Raw genomic sequence first — 21,319 nt, 5'->3', positions numbered from 1 at the left:
AATAAGTTATATAGAACCTTTCGACATGAATTGTTCATACTTCTCCACTATAGCATCCGATTGGGGTTTGCTTAGTCTAACCAATGTATTGCTTTCAATGCAAGATCGTTATATTAACTTATTTGAAGTAAAAGCATTTTGAATATCTTTGAATTTAGTGTGTTGCTTACTTTTCAACCTGTAGCAAACATAAATTATGTGCCCTTATTTTTTGAAGAAATATTCTTAGGAAGAAATAAGGAATAGTTTGATCTATTTTATCAGCACTTTGATTTCTTAAAGTTATGCTTGATTGAAATTTTGACTGAAGTAAAAATTTACCAGCAAAACTGCTGTGAGGAAACCTTCTTTACAAATTAAACTTGAGTCAAGGAATATTCATCGGTTGTGCGAGCAGCATCTCCAACGCTTTTACCTTTTGCTCATCAAGATAGGTCTTGTTGTCACAATGAATGAAATTTGTAAAGTATTAATTTAATATAAGCTGTCTGGGTTTATCTCAGTTTGATCACTCTTCTTGGTTGAAGTGTTCAGTTAATATGAACTGGCTGGGTTTATCTCAATTTGATCACTCTTCTTGGTTGAAGTATTCAGTTAATATGAATGTCTGGGTTTATCTCAATTTGATCACTCTGCCTGGTTGAAGTATTCGGTTAATATGAATATGAACTGTCTGGGTTTATCTCAATTTGATCACTCTTCTTGGTTTAAGTATTCAGTTAATATGAACTGTCTGGGATTGTCGTAATCATCCTTCTTGGTTGAGCAACACCTATCACATACCTGTGCTCTTTTCTTTGCAATTAGATATATGTTTGTCCACATTCTTTTCTATAATTACTAAACACTTGTTGATTTGCCTCAAGCACCAATTCATTACCTTTCAAGATATATTCCTTAACCACATCAAGACAAGCACCCTGCTGTACCGACAGTTAAGTGTAAATAGAACGGGCTCTGCCATTAAGTACACATTGCAATAACAAAGTCAAATACTGTCTTGGACATTTCAAATCTGAAGCAACTTTCTCAAAGTATAGAAAGTAGTTCTCTACCTCTTTTTCTTTAAAAGGGATGCTATGTATATTTAATCTGCATTTGTTAAGCTATTTTTCTATTAGTTGTATTTCTTTCATTATATGCTATTGTAATGTAACATTATTTGTTGGACTTAACATTGTCCAAAAGCAAGTTTATTTTCTACTTGACCAGATTTATTGATTTTTAAAAAAAACTTTTATAAACATCTTATACAAAGCTAAAATATTTTTATGTTTTATTATTATTTTTAAAGAACATGTTAACTGTGACCTTAGGTAAAGTGAAAGACTATATAATCTTGTACTGGAAGGAATACTCATTCGTACTTAGGATCTAGCACAATCAGTTTGTATTATCGTTGTGTTCAGTGTTCATTTCGGCTGGAATTTATTTCTTCAAATGTTATAACTCATTGGGTTCTTTTCTTTCTCTAGACGTACCGGGTGCTCATAAAAATAATATTCTTGGCCAGAGACTGTTGGCACATCAGCATTATGCATCTCATATCAGACACATCAACATTTCAGCATTAGACTGAATTTGGATTTATACTTAAGTTTATTGAGAACTTTAAATTCTTAGGACTTGTGTCTGTAATTGTAGATTGGTTTGGTAATAAGTTCTTTTTATCAATTTCACATTGTATTTCAGGGAAATATATTATTTGCTGAATTTTGCAAACTTAAGCTTGTTACTTTTCACTATTTTCTTTTACTTAATTTAAGAGCATAGGCTCGTAACAGGGGTACAAACCTAATATTTATGATAACATCACAACCTCACGTAAAGTGGGGGATCGTTCTCCGCCTGGCAGTTCCAATTATGTTAATCCTTGGTCTTGATCAATAGCGAGCTTGCTCTCTCTCTCTCTCTCTCTCTCTCTCTCTCTCTCAGTTTGCATTTCCATCATTTCTTTCTGAAGTTGAATCTATTGTTAATTTCAATTCGATCTGATTTTTAAAAAAAAAATACAATTCCTTTAATGTCCTATCAAAACCAGAGACATACGTATCTACCAAAATCAAAGCATTATCAGCCATACTCTCCTTCTTACCAAAATCGGAACCGATATTTTATCTTTTGCCTTGTTAAAGCTTGTTTCTCTTAAGAAAGATTTTAATGTCTGGCAAACTCAAGCAACTCGTCATTTTTGGGCACAGACTCTAACGTTGTGAATGCTCGCTGGTTTCACTAAAGATTTCTCAAATGTGGGAAATTAAAATATTTACCAGGGACAGTGAAATGTCCCAAACAAAGTCAATTTGAATTTGAAAGACAATTTTTAATATCTCTGAAATGTTTTATATACATTCAGATCCCGGATGAGTACTACATTTCTGTTACATCTCTAAGTCTTGAACTATAAAACAATCTAACAAAAAGAAGCGAAACAAACAAATTTAGTAAAATCAACAAATAATTTATTTCTCTACTTATAAGTGAAAATTTAAGAGACTCTTACGGTATTGTGAATTAAATCCCAGATAATCCTAAATGTCCTATCACAAGTCCAAAAGTATTGAATATTCCAAATATATATCAAAAGTCTTGAATAACCGGATTTTCCTGATGCACTACGTCTTGAATGTACCGAAGAACCACGATGCTATAATCCTGAATGTCTTTCAATGAGTTCTCAATATTCCCCAAGTAACGTTCTTGTCCAAAATGTCAAGTTGCACTTTGTAATGCCAATAAATATTTTAAATAAATAATTATTCCTGAATTGTATATAAATAAGATTAGAAAAATAACTTGTTTGCTGATGTGTTGGATTCGCTTCATATTTTAAGCTCCAGAGTAGTAACAATAGATGGCTACATAATAGTTTTCAATCATTTGAATATTACCTTTTTTAAATGTAAGAATCACTACGATTTGCATGCCGGCATTAACTACACTGAAATAGCAATGCATCACGCTAGTTAGACCTCTTAACAGAGGCCTTTCTCTGACGATAAGCAACTCTCTTGCACCAAAGTTTTATATTATTACTAGGGATTAACGGGTAGGGAATATTTGCCGGATACCTGGCCGGGTCAGTTTTTAACCGTGTGTGGTTGTTCTACTACCATTTTGTCAATTTCCCTACCCACTCCCAATTTTCTCATCTTCATATTTGTCAACCATAACACAACGTCTTTTTTAGTTGCATACTGTTTGGGGGGAGCTCAGTTTATATTTTTTGGGAACCCGGCCGGGACTGGTACTTCCGGGTAGTGCAAAACCCAGTCGGGTCCAGGTGGTCGAGCAGGGTACCCGTCCATCGCTAATTATTACCGCCCCCCCCCCCCAAAACCTCATCTTCTTACGGGGCTATTCTTCACAGAAACGGAAGCAAGTTCGATGCAAAATTGAGGAGGGTAGATAATGCAACTAAAAATGCGAATTAAGCGACAATTTAATCCAAACAATCCATGCAGACAATTTGACACATTTTATCGAAGGCTGGTGAGGGGTCGTCCCTGGCAAGGTAAATATTTGCATCAAAGGCCTACACAAGAACAGTAATTTCAGACTTTTTCCACAAAGTGATTTATATGAATAGAAAGTAGACGTAGAGAATTAAAACCCTTTGTACGGCTGGAATACGTAATGTGAAATTACACCGGATGTTTTTGAGCAGTAAAGCTTCATTTTAAAAGTTAACAATTGATTCTGAGTTTTCCTGTTACTTGTGTTGCATGTATTTTTACAAATTAAACATAGCAACAAAACGAAGTAGCACTTTTTGAAGTAGAAGAGGTGATTTCAACTAAAATTAATGAGCATGCAAAATTAGGCATATGTTTTAAAGGACCAAATATTTCTTGAAGCTAAACTTTAAAAAATTAATGTATGTGCTTGATTATAATTCACACAGCTTGTTGAACATTCTAAGAAGTATTTCATGCAATGCATGTTTCTTTTCTCAACACCTGTTATCATTTTATGTACATAAGCACGTGCATTTTCGACAATATTGTTCATGCTCAAGATCCATTATTTAATTGTGTAACCGTTCCGGTGGCCTAGTGGTTAGAGCGTCCGCCTCGGATGCGGGAGGTCGTGGGTTCGATCCCCGGCCGAGTCATACCAAAGACTTACAAAAATGATACTAACAGCTGCCTCGCTTGGCGCTCAGCATTAAGAGGTTAGTGTTAGGACTGGTCGGCCCGGTGTCAGGATAATGTGACTGGGTGGGACATCATGCTACATGTCTGCGGCATGATGCCCCAGTGTTAGACATCACTAAAAACTGCCACATTGCAGACGTCGTAGCGATATGACTGAAAAATTGTTAAAGCTACGTTAAAAATCCAAATCACATCACACATTTAATTGTGTTACATGTATATATCTGCTAGAAATATACATATGAACTTCTTATATTATACACATAGTACAGATAAGGAAGTGCATGTAAGAAATAGTTTTAGCTCTGCTTGCAGATATATCGGTCGAAAACCTAGATCACAGCAACTGAACCGTTTTGTACGTACTATACTCTCTTTGTAAGCTACTTCAAGCGTTAAAGTTCTGTGTATCAAGATACTTCATTTGTTGTATGAACTCTGTCAGTGAAATCAAAGACTGATACTCGAATTACAAAATCTTGGTCTGGTTTTCAGCATTGTTAGTTTTAAGCCATAATGTTAGTTTTGTTGTATTGCTAATCTCACATGTATCAGCTTGAGGTATTGTGACACTCTCAGTTGCCATTTCCCTTCTTAAACCGTTGAGAGGAAATTCACGAAACTTCGTTGTTATGTTCCCTTTTGGGCAACCATCTATAAAAGGGACGTAATCCATAGTTTCAAATATTTTCTACTCAAATTGCATCTGCAGCCTTACCATAAAGACACAATGAATGTGATGGATTTGCATTATGATCTTTGGTTCACAGTCTGGAGGTGGTAGTCAGTACCGGGGTATGGAGGGTTGGTGGGTGTTGGAATGTGCAGTAAAAAGGGTGCGGATTTACGATAATGGGCCATTGCAGTTGCTCCAGTCCCCGTGTTTTAAATGACCGTTTCAAAAACGCAATTACACATCCACAATTCTTGCATCGGATTGAATATAGTCAAGGTTGTGGATAAATTTCGCGTATGGCAATTTAGTGAACGAGTACTATATCTTTCATATATAGTGAATATCGTGCACAAATCAATTTATCTAGAGAAGATTGTTTTTCATGATCAGACGAAATGTCATGTCTTGATCACGTGATTTTCTGGAGTGAAAGAGATGTCCTTTTGAGTACATATATTCTGTCAGACTAGTTCAATTGAAAGTGTCTATTATTGTGGACCCCAGTAACTGTTTGAGTAAATATGTAACTATGTTTTGAATCAAACAAAATTAACTTTGCGTGGATTTCACCAACATAAATAAGTCTGGACTTAAACGAGTCAAAAATCATGCAGTTGGATTGGTTTAAATTTATGTTTGATTTATAATTGACCAATCAAAATATCTAAAGTTAAGAAATAACTTTAAAACGTATGTCGGTGAAATTGGAGCTTGGTTTGATGCTATCACCGTCGCCGTCAGTGAGACGATTGCTATTCCAACTTGTTTTTGCAGGCGAGACAAGAATGTATCCCTATGTATATGCAGCTTTGACTTCTGATATTTCCAAAAATCTAGGGAAGGGGGGTAGGATTTGGGGTTTACACAACATCACTCACACCTCAGGACACATGATAACAAACTCAAGCATGTGGACATAAACAGCAATCCACGAAATATTCACAAGAAGGCAATGTTGAAGTTCCCAAGTAAACCCTCTTGTATTGCGCTTAAAGTCTCTAAAGATAGTGTTTTCTTATGGAGTATGGTCTGCTGACCATCAGCCTGTTTTCTTTGCCAGTTATAAGTTAATCACCATTTTTTTTATAGACCAACCATCTAAAATATCGTACGCGCGATGAGCATTATGTTATATAGTAAAGGAAGCAATACATGTCACGAGATGTTTAGACTTTCACAATATGCACATTCTTGATATCGAACTTGCATTGCAATACGCATTACGATACAGCAAATATTTTAGTTTGTAAGCATGACAAAGGCTTGATGACCTATCCTACTGGAAATGTCCAGAAGCGAGACTGGTACATAATCTTCATGAGCATGGCATACACACACAATTGCATACTCTGGTACACTGGGACTCGTGTCGTTATTACAAATTTACGTGCACCTTGATGTAATAGCCTAGAGGACACGTCTTCTGTTTCTCTTACAACCAAAGAATCGATATCGATATATCAAGAAACCCACGTTAGGCGTTTAAAACGTTTTCCTGTTTGATCTTCAAAACTCACAGACTCTCCCGGGTCAATATCAGCAACAAACCGGCTGGTAAACGAAATCAAATCCGCTGTGGTGGCAAACCTGGTCATATCCATATCAGGGCCACGTCGTCTTGCGGTTGAGCGTCCGTAAATGTAAATTGGCATTTATATGATATTAAACGTACTTTAATATAAATCAAAAAAGCGTCTACGGAGTTAGTGAATGCTCAAGTGCACACAAGGTTTTAACAAAATGATGTCAGCATATGTGGCCGTCCAACAGATTAAAAGTATTAACATTATGGAAATGAATAGAAGAAATTTCATTTGACGAAGATGGTAGTAATCAAATGTATCTTGCAATATTTACTTGTGTTCTGATTATGAGCAATATTTGGAATATCATAATTTCTAAAATACATATAGTTCTTGTCTTCTTGTCTTGTCCATGTGTGGACGAAAAAGAATAAAGTGACCTTAAACAACACGGTCACAATCACCTTAATGTTTTTGTTAAAGTTCGTTCTTGATTATTCATCCCGAATCACTGGATGAGTTTTCTTCATACTTGGGGTGAACCAGTGTGAAGCTAAGACCATTATGCGACGCGTACTCTCTCCCCCTTTGGTCCTTGGGTCACAGTCATATAGAGCAAGAAGGTTTTACAGTTTTGTTTTCTCCATTCACCGCTATTCCCCAATCATCTTAATGGATTTTATACATACACTATGAATTATTATGAATAAGGCAATGTAGCATGCTCGCTCCACCTTTGGGCATTGGGACCAATGGTCACATGGTATAGATCACTTATTGACAGTGGACTCAGCAAGTTTAAATTGCTCGTGTTGGAAGATACTTACCTTTCCTTATTAGATCCAGCGGGAAATACATTTTAATATCTCTGAAATGTTTTATATACATTCGGATCCATTTGAGGCACCCAAGCAGGCCATAAAATTACTTCGATCCATTTTTACAGCATTATTTTACAATCAATATACAACCATTGAACCCTTTAGTTTTAATGGAACCCACATACAAAACTTATCAAATAGCTCTGGAAATAAAAGACAACCTACCCATTGGTTCTTCATATTTTGGTGACGAAACTTAATTCTGCAGGGACATTAAATAGGAACTTAACACTACGTAGGCTGAATGTGTAAACATAATGGGAACTAATGGATGAAATTGGCTTTGCTTTAAACACTTAACGAGGATGTAATTCAACGCATAAATTATTAATCGATGAAGGAAGAAATAAATCAGTTTGAAATAAATACACACCGCGGTAGTTAATTTTTTCCTTCTGGTTGAAATTTTTTGACTGATTTCATGATATGCAGCTGAACTTCCAATTTCTTACCATGCATAAATAAATGTATTTCGTGGTGTTTATATATAAGTATAATTGTATGTATTATATAATGCCATTGTTTGTATCAACAATCGATTCCTTAAACGACTAATCATCACCTCATGTCATGGTATGTATATTGAAAACCGCGGTATTTATTTGTAATACCATGAGGTATATTGTTTGTACCGCGGTATATATTATTTCGCACAGAGATGTCAATGATTTCATATCCTGCTATTCTTAATGCGGTACATTGTCCTATAGCAATAACATGCTTCGTGGACGGGGTACTAGCATGAGCCTATGTGTATCAACGGAGCAGCCTGGTGAGATACAAACCTGGCATTTTTTCAGCATACTATCATAAATTAGGAACATTTACCTTACATATACCGAAACAAATTAAATAGTCCTCTTATTTAATAACAGAATTGCTGAACATCATTATTGAAAAACGTGTAAAATATCGGTTACCTTCTTAATTCGATATTTTCTTTTTTAAACTGTCCACCATACTAGTTCAACTAATTACTCCTTTCCTTTTCAAACTCGTTTTGTGTGTGTATGTGCCATATATAGACATTGGTGCATTTTTTTAGAATGTAAACAGGTCGTAGTAAATATGGTACAGTGAACACGTCAAGAGAGAGCAATTCAGAGCAAAAGAAAGCAGGCAAAGGTCTTACCAGTCACATGGCAAAAGCGTGACAATATAATGATATAACATTACAATGATGTGACAATACAGTGATATGACAATACAGTGATATAATGATATGACAATACAACCAAAAAATAAAATAGCAGCTGCATGGCAATAAATCAAATTCCAGGGCCCCAATTTTATGTTGGATGCATTTATAAATTTTCATAGACAGCGCACTTTAAAATTTTTGAAAGCTGTCATAGCCTGTTTACGATCTTCAATATTTATGTTCATTAGGCAATATTATGTTTCTTACTGTAAAATAATTAGATACCTCGTAAATTTGAATATTGTTATTTCTTGAAAGCCAACAATAGAAGAAGAAAATGAATGAGAAATGGCATATATTAAGCAAAAAATTAAATTGAAAAAGGATTTACAGTAACGTGGGGCACCTTATGCAGAGTGAAATAAAGCAAATTATACTGTAAAGCCAGGCAAGGGATCAACATGTTTCACCATATACTTAATGTCGCCCCTATCCTAAAAAAAAAAAGAAAACATTCGGTCTGAAAATAACATATTTAGATTTAGTATTTTATTAATTTCCTAAATTTAATCACACACACACACACACACACACACACACACACACATATATATATATATATATATATATATATATATATATATATATATATATATATATATATATATATATATATATATATATATATATATAAGTCATGTTAATTTAAAAACCTAATAGCTTGCTTGAAAAAAGTCCACAGAGTGTATCTCTCTTACAATTTTTTCTTAGACTATTGTAAGAACAAAATCCAAAATCATAATTACAGTAGACCCATTCTGGAAATAAAACGGGGCCTATTGTATTAAGTAGATTCCTATTTTATTAAATTGATTGCTTTCTGGAAGTACCATTCAAATTTGAATAAAAATTCATGTATATTTGCCGATACAACGGAAAGGTCAAAGGCTTTGAGATGTTTATTATACCATACAGTGAAAAAGTTCTGAATCTCTGACTTTTTAAGTTTACTGGTCCAATATCATATAACCTATCTTTGCCCAGCTATCGTTGGCATCCTTCTTGTTTCCAACCACAAATCTGTTTTTGTTTTTGTCCCCTACTACTTGTCTGAAGGTTCTTGTTTTTCGAAAGGCATGCATTTCCTTAGCTAGTCTCTCTGTTCTGTTTTCATAGGACTAGCAGGTCCGTCACTATTCTCTACTTGGAGCCTTGCAAGTTTTTAGCACAGGAAAACACCAGTTCCCTATCTACCCAACAACTGAATTATATTATAAAGGGTGCTAGACCAGGAGCTTTAGTAGAAGTTCGGTGTACATTTACAACCCACATATCGTGTCCTCCTTGCTTGTTGATGCCCAGGTCCTTTTATAGAACTTCTTTGACAACTTCATAAATGTTCTCCCTTGTACGATCTTGTCAAACCCCATACAACTAAAAGTTGCATTATCTTTCATAATTTTCCATGTTAATAAGTTTTCACTCCAGATATTTATCTGACTCATTATCACCTCATCAAGGGTCTGGAGCTCTTGCTTACCTATCGTTCTGTGATTTTGTTACTCTCTCGTTGCCAAAATTAAGGCTTTCCTCAATATCAATGGGTTTAAATTTCACTGATTTAGGCTCTTCCTTAGCAACGTGAAATTCAGACCTCAAAGCATCTAAACTACTTCTTATATCATCGCATAGTCTAATAGCTTTCGTCTGCTATCTTATCAAGTTCATCAAATATTTTCTGTAATAACAATTTATAAAGGGACATTTCCGTGTCAGTTTCAGGCACACATTCAATGCCAACATTAGACAGACCCATTATAACTACAGGTGACACAACCGCCCAATATTTTATTCTTCACATTTCTCATTAACTGTAGTATTGTGTGGTTTGTTTTCACTCCGACTGACATTCAGAGGAACGGATATGGGAGTACTCCTCAAATTAGAATTGGATGACATTGTCTCTTGAAGGTAAATAAGTTTCGTTGTAAACGGAAGGTGTGTAGTTTGTTAAAGGGACAGCATACAACAGAATTTTATTCCATATACACTTTCATATATTCAGTTGCAGTAGATTACCTATACCATTTTAGCTCCCATTTAACAGCTTGCTTTTCAAAAAAAAGAAATCGTTACATTGTGGTCCAATAAGGCTCTTCTCTTACGAGATACCTTGCCAGGCGCACCTGCTGCCCGCCATGGCAAAACCAGAAGTCCCCGATCCGTGCATTATGGTTGTGGTTGTAAATGACAGGTGTTTGCACATAGTAGAGGTCACTCATAACAGGTTTTACTGTATTTATCGAATAACGTATCACAGAATATCCATATATGGTATAGCAAGCCTTTTTTGGAAAACGAATTACCATGAGAATCGTGTGTTATCTGTCATTATGGAAAAAGTACAGTTAGCGTAAATATACCAGTATTATTTACCTGATCTAGTTTTAATAACTTTTTTATTATCCAGATGTCATAAAAAACCCAACTCTGCTTTGGTAGTTTATTATAACTATAGTCGTATTTTAGTCTTTGACAATAGTTGTATTTGCTCCATCGTAAGGTATATGATCAAATCATAGCCTCAACGACGTTCCATTGACTACAATAGATGACATCATACTTAACGCCCACGTTGTACATGTACTTTTCAAAGATTCCCTCACATGAAGACCAAGCTCAACTGATGACTTTCTTTAGAATTATGTAGGGCAACTACTTGTCCTGAAATTTAAATATACCAACATTTATCGAAGATGTGCGATTATTATATGAGAAAGTCTGATAAATCCTTTTAAGAAGATATGCGGCCATCGTAATATAACAAGTCAAAATTCTCTGTGAAGCAGATGATAGCATTTTGTTGATCCCATTTGTAAGACTTGATGTGTGTGTTATGGCAGCACATACAGTTATTGTCAGTCAGTTTCATACGACTTAAATGTTGTTTACTCTAACCGTTTGTTGTAAACTGTAGTATTTGTATTCCTGCTGAGACTGTTAATGCTTTCCTTCACAAAATAGAGAATTGTTGCTGTTGGCCCTTTTACATTTTTGGAACTTTACCTTGAGTTGGCACCATATAGTCACTATTATCATGAGATGCCGTAAAACGCTACATACATACATACATGCATACATACATACATACATACACGCATGCATACATACATACATATATACATGCACGCACGCACACGCACACACGCACGCACACACACACACACACACACATACATACATACATACATATAGGACCAGATTCAGGCCTTTGGGGGCCCTGGGCACAGCCAACATAGGGACCCATAGCTATCCTGCCTTGTCCATAGATATGACTATAGTACTATTAACAACACTGATCTGTGATATCAGACGGTAATATAGGGGGCCCCTTGAGCCTCGGGGGCCCTGCCTGTGAAATCAGACGATAATATACAGGTCCCCTTGAGCCTCAGGGGCCCTGGACACGTTGCCCACTTTGCACCCTATGGATAATCCGGCCCTGCATACATATATATATATATATATATATATATATATATATATATATATATATATATATATATATATATATATATGCATGCATGCATGCATACATACATACATATATACACCCTGAATGTGATTACTTAAGTCGGTTAGTTTGTATAATGGTCCGGCCCACCAAATTAAATTGTATTCTTTTGAGAAACGTCTAACGTTTAACTCGTTACCCACAGGTCATATTTGAGTTCAATTCTATAATACCGCCACGCACCTTTTTTATTTTGTGGAATTTTAGTTTTCTTTTTTGTGCTCATTTTTCATTGGAGGAGTCGCCATTGACTTTGAAGCAGCCGTATTTCTACACTGACAACCATATGTGGAATCTGTGTTGAAGTTTGGACCGAGGCAACGAAATCCCAGTCAAGGGTTACATTATTTGTCTTCCCATTAGGCTTGCCGAGTGGGGAGACATATAATGTAACCCCGTGACTGGGATTTCCTTGTCTCCGTCCAAACCGCAACGTAGATTATTTTTCTCACCCAATATATTTCTTTAAAGTAAAAAGAGCTCTTCACTGGTGTAATATAGATCACGTGCAAATGTTTACATGCAGTTCATTAATACAAATATGTTAATGAGGCTGTGGTGTGACCGTAGCATCTGAAGTACCCTGTTTATACGCATGAGCAAAGAAAAATAATAACATAAAACGTGGCATAGTAATAAGGTATTATCACATTTAATATATGGATGTTATATGAAATTGACAATAAATAATTAATATTTATTACAAAAGAACTGTTTCATTTTCATCAGTTCCAATTTTGCAAAGTTATATTGTAAATAATGAAACGATCCTGTGTACTCAGCTCTACTGTAGTTATAATTAGTAGAAGCTGCAACAGTGAGTAATATCTTGCTTTAGATTATTCATGGGTAATTAGAGATCTGTGTCACTATCGTATATAACTCTCCTTTTCTTTAGAGGAGGTGAAACTTTTTGTGACATACTTGTGTTTCCCTTAATATTGATAGTACAATTACCCAAGTGTATAAAAGAGCCTCCAAATACGGACCCTAGCGGATAATCATGTGTTAAGCTTTCAAGTTCACGGATTCTGTGGAGAAAAAAAAATCTGTCTTGGAAATATAGCAAGTGCTACAGTGAATTTGCTTATGGATTAATGTGTTGACGGGTAAAGTGCATTATTTGTCATTAAATAGTGTATGTATATTTTTTATTCAATTAGGGCACAATTGAGAGGCTTAACAAAATTATAATAAAGCATGTTTGACATAACACATTTCTGGCTGTTACTAAGTTTTCATTAGTTGTTAAGAGAGTTGGGAGGCTATGAAGTGTATAGGTTTATAGCCTTATGTGCATAGATCAGTGTTTTCTGTCATAGTTCATTTCACACAGCATTGAGAATTTTATCATATCTGTATCACAGTCAATTTTCAGGTCAGCGTCATTAAATGTAGCTAACAGTACATAATTTGTTTCACACGAAGTATTTAAAACTAGTAAGGTAGCTTTAGCTACATTTAATGACGCTGCCCTGAAAATGTACGGAGCTAGCCCTGCATATATGATAAAACTGAACATGATGTGTGGAACAAACTTGCATAATACCAAACAGCTCGACATCGTATGCGTGTGTCTTTGTCTCTCTCTCTCTCTCTCCCTCTCAAAATGTTTTTGTATGGTGTGTTCTCAAAGATGGATTGACATTCAGTTACTATGTTTTTGTTATATATTTGTTGTCGTTTTATAATTTATGAACAACTTCGTCAGGCACAGCAGAAGACAACAAGAGTTTCTTTTTAAAAAAGTAGTTCTGATCGCATGCACACCATGACTGAGACGACTGGTCTGAGATGACTAGACTGAGATAAGTAAAGTAAGGTTAGCAAAACAGCTAGATTTCTCTGTCGCATGGGTGAGAATTGTATATCTCTAACCTAACCCAATGCTTATAGTGTCAGCTTTCGTGAAGAAAATCAACAATGCCTGACGGACAATTTAAATTCCTTGTAGTCACAAACACACAGGGATATACTTTAATCAGTTTGTTCACATCATTCTTTATCATTATAGTTGCACTGTATTCTGAGGACCTACCTAAAACTGGAAGCAGGACGAGAAAATTGTGCATATACTTTATAAAAGATAACCATTTTACATGCACGTGCATATGGAACATTGATTATAAAAAGAACAGATAACAAAATATAGTGATACTTTTGTGGTGATACTTTTGAAAATTGAATACTTTTTGCATGTTACGCACGCACTAAAGAGACAGAGTGATTCTCAAACCTTTAGGGGTACGTGAACCCCGGTCAACGTTAGATGTTGAATCGTCAAGATACAACAGAAGTAGAACTCCATGTAAAACGTACCTTTACCCGTCAACAATTCCTTTGCCTTTCGTGATGAATGCGTTTTTTTAGTCTCCTTCTAATAAAGAACGAAAACAATGAGTGCACACAGTAAATGTTTATTCATTCAACAAAAATTTAAAGATTTATTCCGATATGTTGGACACATGCAGTATTTTAGAATTTTAAGACAGTGTGAACAATAACCTAATGGTTCCACCTACTATAAACAGGGCAGCAGTCATATAAAAATTATGGCTAGAAACTACCAGACATTCTTTTAGAACTGTAGTGGGCTGAAGGTAAAACTTAAAATTTGACTAGTCGCAAACCTTTAAGAAGTGCGTGGATAATGCTAAAAAATATCAGTAAATATTTACATATGTGACCGTTTGGTTCGTACTAAATAATATCAGTACATATTTACGTATATGACCACTTGGTTTGTACTAAATAATATGAGTATATATTTTACGTATATGACCGCTTGGTTTGTACTTAATAATATCAGTACATATTTACGTATATGACCGCTTGGTTTGTACTAAATAATATCAGTACATATTTACGTATATGACCACTTGGTTTGTACTAAATAATATGAGTACATATTTTACGTATATGACCGCTTGGTTTGTACTAAATAATATCAGTACATATTTACTTATATGACCGCTTGGTTTGTACTACATAATATCAGTACATATTTACATAGATGACCGCTTGGTTTGTACTACATAATATCAGTACATATTTACGTATATGACCACTTGGTTTGTACTAAATAATATGAGTACATATTTTACGTATATGACCGCTTGGTTTGTACTAAATAATATCAGTACATATTTACGTATATGACCGCTTGGTTTGTACTACATAATATCAGTACATATTTACGTATATGACCGCTTGGTTTGTACTAAATAATATCAGTACATATTTACATAGATGACCGCTTGGTTTGTACTAAATAATATCAGTACATATTTACGTATATGACCGCTTGGTTTGTACTAAATAATATCAGTACATATTTACATAGATGACCGCTTGGTTTTTACTACATAATATCAGTACATCTTTACGTATATGACCGCTTGGTTTGTACTACATAATATCAGTACATATTTACGTATATGATCGCTTGGTTTGTACTACATAATATCAGTACATATTTACGTATATGATCGCTTGGTTTATAATCAACGAGGAAACAAATAACAACAAGTTATTGACTCTCCTCTATTAACCAATTGTGCTCTGATGTTTTGTTAGGTGTCAGGTTATTTACTCACGTCTGATCACTCTTTACATACTGATTATTAAAAAAAACATGCAATTGCCTTTAGTTAGTTAGTTCTCGTTATGTACAAATAATATTTACTGCTGTTGAGCAAAAACCTGAAAATAAACAACATACTGACATAAATCTGTAACATAATAACACCCGTTGAAGGTAATATTTGTTACAAAACGCATCTGCGTGGTTGCTTCGTATTTTCATGATGCAAGGACATTTAACTTTGTATGAGGTAGGTACCATGTGCTGGAGACCGTAACTATCCCAGCAGCTCTCATTTTTTTTCCATCACGTTCCGAAGATAAATAAATAAATAAATAAATAAATAAATAAATAAATAAATAAAATAAAGTAAATGCTTCTCCTCCGTAAAAATTAAGAAGTACATTAGTCCATTTATATTTGTGTTATACAGCTTTTGAATATATAAGCTGCAGGAGCCACTGAATCCTTTTTTCATAATTTCTTTAAAATATTCTCATAAGGGTATCTACTCTATATTTGAAAACAAAATAGCAAATAAGATAGTGTCTCTTTATTTTGTGGTAAAGTTCTCGAAGACATTTGGGCAAATACATTAAATGGATACCCGATTTTAGGCTAATGCATTAATTGTATGCCCGATTTTGGACTACTGCATTAATTGTATACCAGATTTTGAAGGTCCAGTTTTCCGTGGCATGGTTTTCCCATTGGTTTAAACCATATCTTAAAAACGTAGATAAAGTCAAATATCGCTTTTTACAAGTAATGATGGTACTGGAATGCCTTGGTAATGACACTAAATTGTAAGGATCAACAAGTGTAACGGAACGTTCAATGCATATATGAGATGAAATAAGACATACTGTTCACAGCATTAAGATAAATGAACATTGTCATTTTCTTCCCATGACGGAGAGCACAGTTATAATAAACAGATCGATCTTATATAGTTATACCTCATAGTTTACCGTATTTTTCCCTGTATAATATTCACTCAACTGCTAATAACGTAGAACTAGGTTGGTCATCGCATTTTGCCCCAGCAAATCACAGTGTACTCTATATTTCAAGCATATACTACAGAGCTTGATCTACCGGGGTTAATTATGCGATGACCCACCATGGAGATCTACCGGGGTAAATTATGCGATGACCCACCATGGAGATCATAATACTACAGACCCTGATCTACCGGGGTTAATTATGCGATGACCCACCATGGAGATCATAATACTACAGACCCTGATCTGCCGGGGTTAATTATGCGATGACCCACCATGGAGATCATAATACTACAGACCCTGATCTGCCGGGGTTAATTATGCGATGACCCACCATGGAGATCATAATACTACAGACCCTGATCTGCCGGGGTTAATTATGCGATGACCCACCATGGAGATCATACAACCTAAGTCTGAGATGGTTGTTGTTGTTGTAGGGTTTAACGCCATTTTTCAGCACACGATAGGCTATACATGGCGACCAGTATTATTGGTGGAGGAAAAACCCGGGAAAACACCGGAAAAAAACACCGACCCACGAGAAGCCACTGGCAAGCTTTCTCACATACCCACATTAGCCGAATCTGAGACTCGAACCCACGCAGACAGAGGTGAGATGGCAGTGATCCGTAACGGAGAGCGCCTTAGACCACTCGGCCACTCGGGGCCCCCAGTCTGAGATGGAGTTTGATGTTAAGTTTCTTCTATAGTCAAGTAGAAATGATATATGAAAAGTAAGTTCAGTTGTTATTGATGAACACAAAATCTCAGCGCGAACTTGAAAGTTTGATAATCCCTGGTCCTGCTCCTCCTATGCTGCTTGCTGTTGGTTTTGTATTTATTCACGGATAAATACGGTAGTTTAAATATGTAATGCGTTTCAACAAAATTTTCGGCAATGTATCAGGGAAAGAAGATAACTATACGGAAACATTAGAAAGATATTTTGTCACTATCCAATTGTAAGTATGTTAGGAGATTAATTTCATAAACTACTAAATTTAAGTCGGCAGTTGGGATCCGCTGTTACTCAGCTGGTAGAGCGTTGGGCTTATAATTCAAGTGTCGCTGTTTCAACGCCCGCCCGGCCAACACGAAAAGGGCACTTTATTCACATTTCCTAGGTACGATAAAGCCAGTAATATGTTGAAATTGCCATTAGAAGCTAATCAGACAAACTGCCAAACATTCAAATCGACAGTTCAACATATATCCATCATTTCAACAAAAGAAAGTTCAAGGAGGACAAGTGTGCGTAATTTAGGTTCAAAGTGGAATTTTCCGTTTACGTTTCTTTTATACATTGTCAAAACACCTACCTTTTATTATTTTACCCAGTTCTGATAGACATGCAAATAAGTACAAAGTGCACAAATATATGAAATCCTCCGATTCGTAATTTTCTTCAGCATCTGGAGAAATTCTGTTTGCCTCTATGAATGAATTAACATGTACATATTGATGCAGGAACTATTGAAATTTGAGCTTTACCTTTCCCCTTCGTTTTTCTGCTCTGTCTGTCTCAATCACATTTATTATCAGATATATAATTTTATGTACTCTGTTTTTATTTCATTTGAAGCAAATTACGTTGACTCATATTTCGCTCAAATTTGAGGGTGCCTTTCAAATAATATTTAGGTATCTTTCTTTCTGCGATTAGTCCTTACGGGCCATATGTTCTCATTGCCGGCATCATGATGTGCTTTGCTTTCTTCATATTCTCACTGCCACTTCCAATATGGTCAAGAAATTTATGTTTCCTGTTTCGTTTGGCCACCACTTTATCAGCAACTACACCCACAGATGATCTGATATAATCAACGGAGCTGTGTATCGTTTCAGCATGATCTTTAGATGCATTTTGCAACAATTATTACCTACAAAATATTGACTTGTAACTTAAAGCAGATCAAAGTAATCACTATCTCTGTCTTATCCTTCAGGTGCAAGACAGGTGCTGAACAAACAACAAAGAGGGATATATTAACGCACTATGGCGGGCAACGGAATACGTCGGCGTGACGTTGATAGTGGCTATGCCTGGTTCATTCTCTTAGGTAAGTGAAGGTTTAAATTGCTGAAACTTTTCAAATACTTTCACACTACAAAAGAATCTCGTGGTTGAATGTCTCACATACAGAATGCAGACTGAACATATTCAAATAAATATTCAACCACAACTTGATGGCAAGGTCATTCTTTGCGAGGAAAAGACTGTTGTTTAGTTTTGGATGTAAAGTACGAGGTTTCATATTCAGATTCATATTTGCGAACTTATTTGCCTATCCGAATAACAGTAAAATGGAAAAGGAATAGTGTACCAACTCTAATTGTTTTTGCACGACAATGTGCTGTAAGTGTCAATTAATGGAACAGCGTATATATTTCACATCTAATTACATAAAGAACTCATTATTTAACATTTTATCTCGTCTTCGTTGTGTGGTTAGGGTCAGATGAGCACTGTTTTCATTGAACTTAGCGAAACACGTGGGGAAAACTGTCATGTGATTATGATTTCCATGCGTCGACACAAGGAGTATGGCGTGCATTCGGATGCACGCAACATATATTTCAGTAAGACTTGTGACCTCGCCATTGTATAAAGTCGTATTGTCGTATGCTTTGCTCATACCGTTGTCATCCTTATGCATGTATATCATATAACTAAATGTATATTATTGAAATAAACATAGGGCATTTGCTATTTGTATGTACGTCTCCGTTTATAGCTTTGTTGGATTTTTGTGAGATTTTGTTGATTAGGTGGAGTTGATATTGGGAAGATATTTCTTAGCTTGAGTAATTAGGCAATTGCTAGGAGCAGACGTCATATTCTTAATATAGGGGATTCTCTTCATATTTTAGTGCACACTTGTTTAGTAATTTGAGATAGGAATAATTATGTGTAGTAGGTGTTTGTTTAGTGAGCAGCAGGGAGGGTGAACAGACCATTATGAGGAAGGCCCCATTTGTGAAAACAATGCTTCTCCCGTAAAATGAATAGGAAGTGATTTGCATGCAATTTTAGTAATATGAGATCACCAACATAGGCAAGGTGGGGGGGGGGGGCATTGTACATATAAGGTCAGAAAAATAAACACAGGCCTCTAATGTGTTGGTTAGCCCACCATTTTATTCGCCCTTGACCTTGTGTATCAAATTCGTATGGACCATCATCGTTCCCCCGAGACATTCGTTCAGGTCGTTCACCCGTACTGCTGCTGGTGTGGGTAAAAAAAATGTCAGGTGACAGGTTGATCAACCATATATTTTATCCAGGCCAATGCGATATCGTGTTCTTGGATCGTGTACGTTTATTGTAACAAATCAGTAATAGTTTTTCTGCGTATTAGCAAAGAAGTTTTAAACCTAATGATATCCATATCATTGGAACACCAAGTCTGATGGATGTTTCGCAACCTGTGTGTATCAAAGCCATTAAAGACAACCCAAAAATTGAAGTTGTTACTGATAACCTTGGTAAGTTGAGTAAATGACGTCCGTGTTTTTGTGCCTGCCTCGTGAAAATATTCTGGCTGGATTTGTTTGTTTGTCGAGTATAGCATCATCGTATACTGCTTGATTATTGATATCCTCGTTAAGATCATCAACTGATGGTGCATCATCGATGTCAGTGATAGATTCAATAATATTATTATCATTATCGCTGTCCTTTGCATTTTCATTAAATTCCTAAAGAACATTAAGCATTGTTGGTCATCTACGGATGGTACCACTAAATACAGTTTGTTCCATTTGAGCCATCTGATGATCAGGTTGAGTAGCAACTGAGTTGTACCAGACCCATATGGACCAATGATAATGGTACGAATAGAGTTGGGCAATCCCGGATGATGCTTAACTGGTTCCTTCTCTCGCGTTGCTGAGAAGTCAATCATATTCATGTTGTACAATTATGACCTATATCCTTGTTAAATGATATATCTCTGCTGTCATTGTTTTGTGGTTTTGGTATCCAAACCTCGGTTTGTGGTCTATATGAAATTATTTGAAATTATTGCCTCACTCACTGTCAGCATCAATAATATCCTTGCATCAAGCATATAGCCCAGCCACGTTTATTCTTTGCGCAGTTATCTTCGGGAATTGGTTCGTTAAAATGACGACCAAACCAAGCAACAATGACCGGATGAATATTCTCAGCTAATTCGAATGATTCAATCTCGGCAAATCCTGTAAGATCGAAATTCGTCAGCGGGCCATTTATTGCAACTCGAGACATTACATGTGTCGGATGCCAAAATCTTTCAAAATAATGCCTACATTCACCCATCCCAAGAAAACGTCATGGATAACATGCAACTATATCAATCGAAATGACGTCGCTGCGATCATATTTAGTATTCCAAAGACCTCCGTGCCCATATTCAACACATGAACGCTGAAAACCCAAAGAAATTCCGTACTTATTGGTTGCCATGAATTTTTCTGCTGAGCAAAATGAGCCACGACAGATGAAATGGTAAAATAATTATTTAACAAATTATTTACCAGATCTAAGTCGGTTGTAAACTTTTAGTGCAGTCTGAAGCATTTGCTCATGAAGAGATTTCTGATGATAAAGTTCACCAGATCGTAGCACAAACTGGTCAAATGCACTATTATCTGGATCTTTCTTAAACAACACAAAGACACTGGGTCTTGCTCACTAATATCCTGAATACCCTCAAAAATATCACCGTAGTAAAATACAGTATTTTTCCTGGGTGGAAATTTTGTTATGCTTGACTTCACGCGTGAGCGTTGTGGT

At 35.7% G+C, this 21,319-nt stretch overlaps 1 protein-coding gene across 2 annotated transcripts in view; it reads left to right on the top strand.

Annotated features, from left to right (window-relative positions):
* The window catches only part of LOC149782812 (monocarboxylate transporter 12-like), an 80,771-nt gene that overhangs the window by 13,758 nt on the left and 45,694 nt on the right, over positions 1–21,319 (top strand). Inside the window, exons 1-2 of one of the 2 annotated variants that reach the window (XM_089934330.1) lie at positions 10,265–10,349; positions 18,489–18,602. In XM_089934330.1, the coding sequence (XP_089790456.1) occupies positions 18,539–18,602 (64 nt within the window). In that variant the 5' untranslated portion in view covers positions 10,265–10,349; positions 18,489–18,538. Of the gene's footprint in view, positions 1–10,264; positions 10,350–18,488; positions 18,603–21,319 lie in introns of those variants that run through there. The other variant, XM_089934329.1, reaches the window with a different exon arrangement.

This window comes from Sinohyriopsis cumingii, chromosome 15, assembly GCF_028554795.1.
Source record: "Sinohyriopsis cumingii isolate HCF-2022 chromosome 15, ASM2855479v2, whole genome shotgun sequence".
NCBI classification, from domain to species: domain Eukaryota; kingdom Metazoa; phylum Mollusca; class Bivalvia; order Unionida; family Unionidae; genus Sinohyriopsis; species Sinohyriopsis cumingii.
The sequence above is the reverse complement of the archived record's forward strand: the minus strand, read 5'-3'. Positions and strand labels throughout refer to the sequence as shown.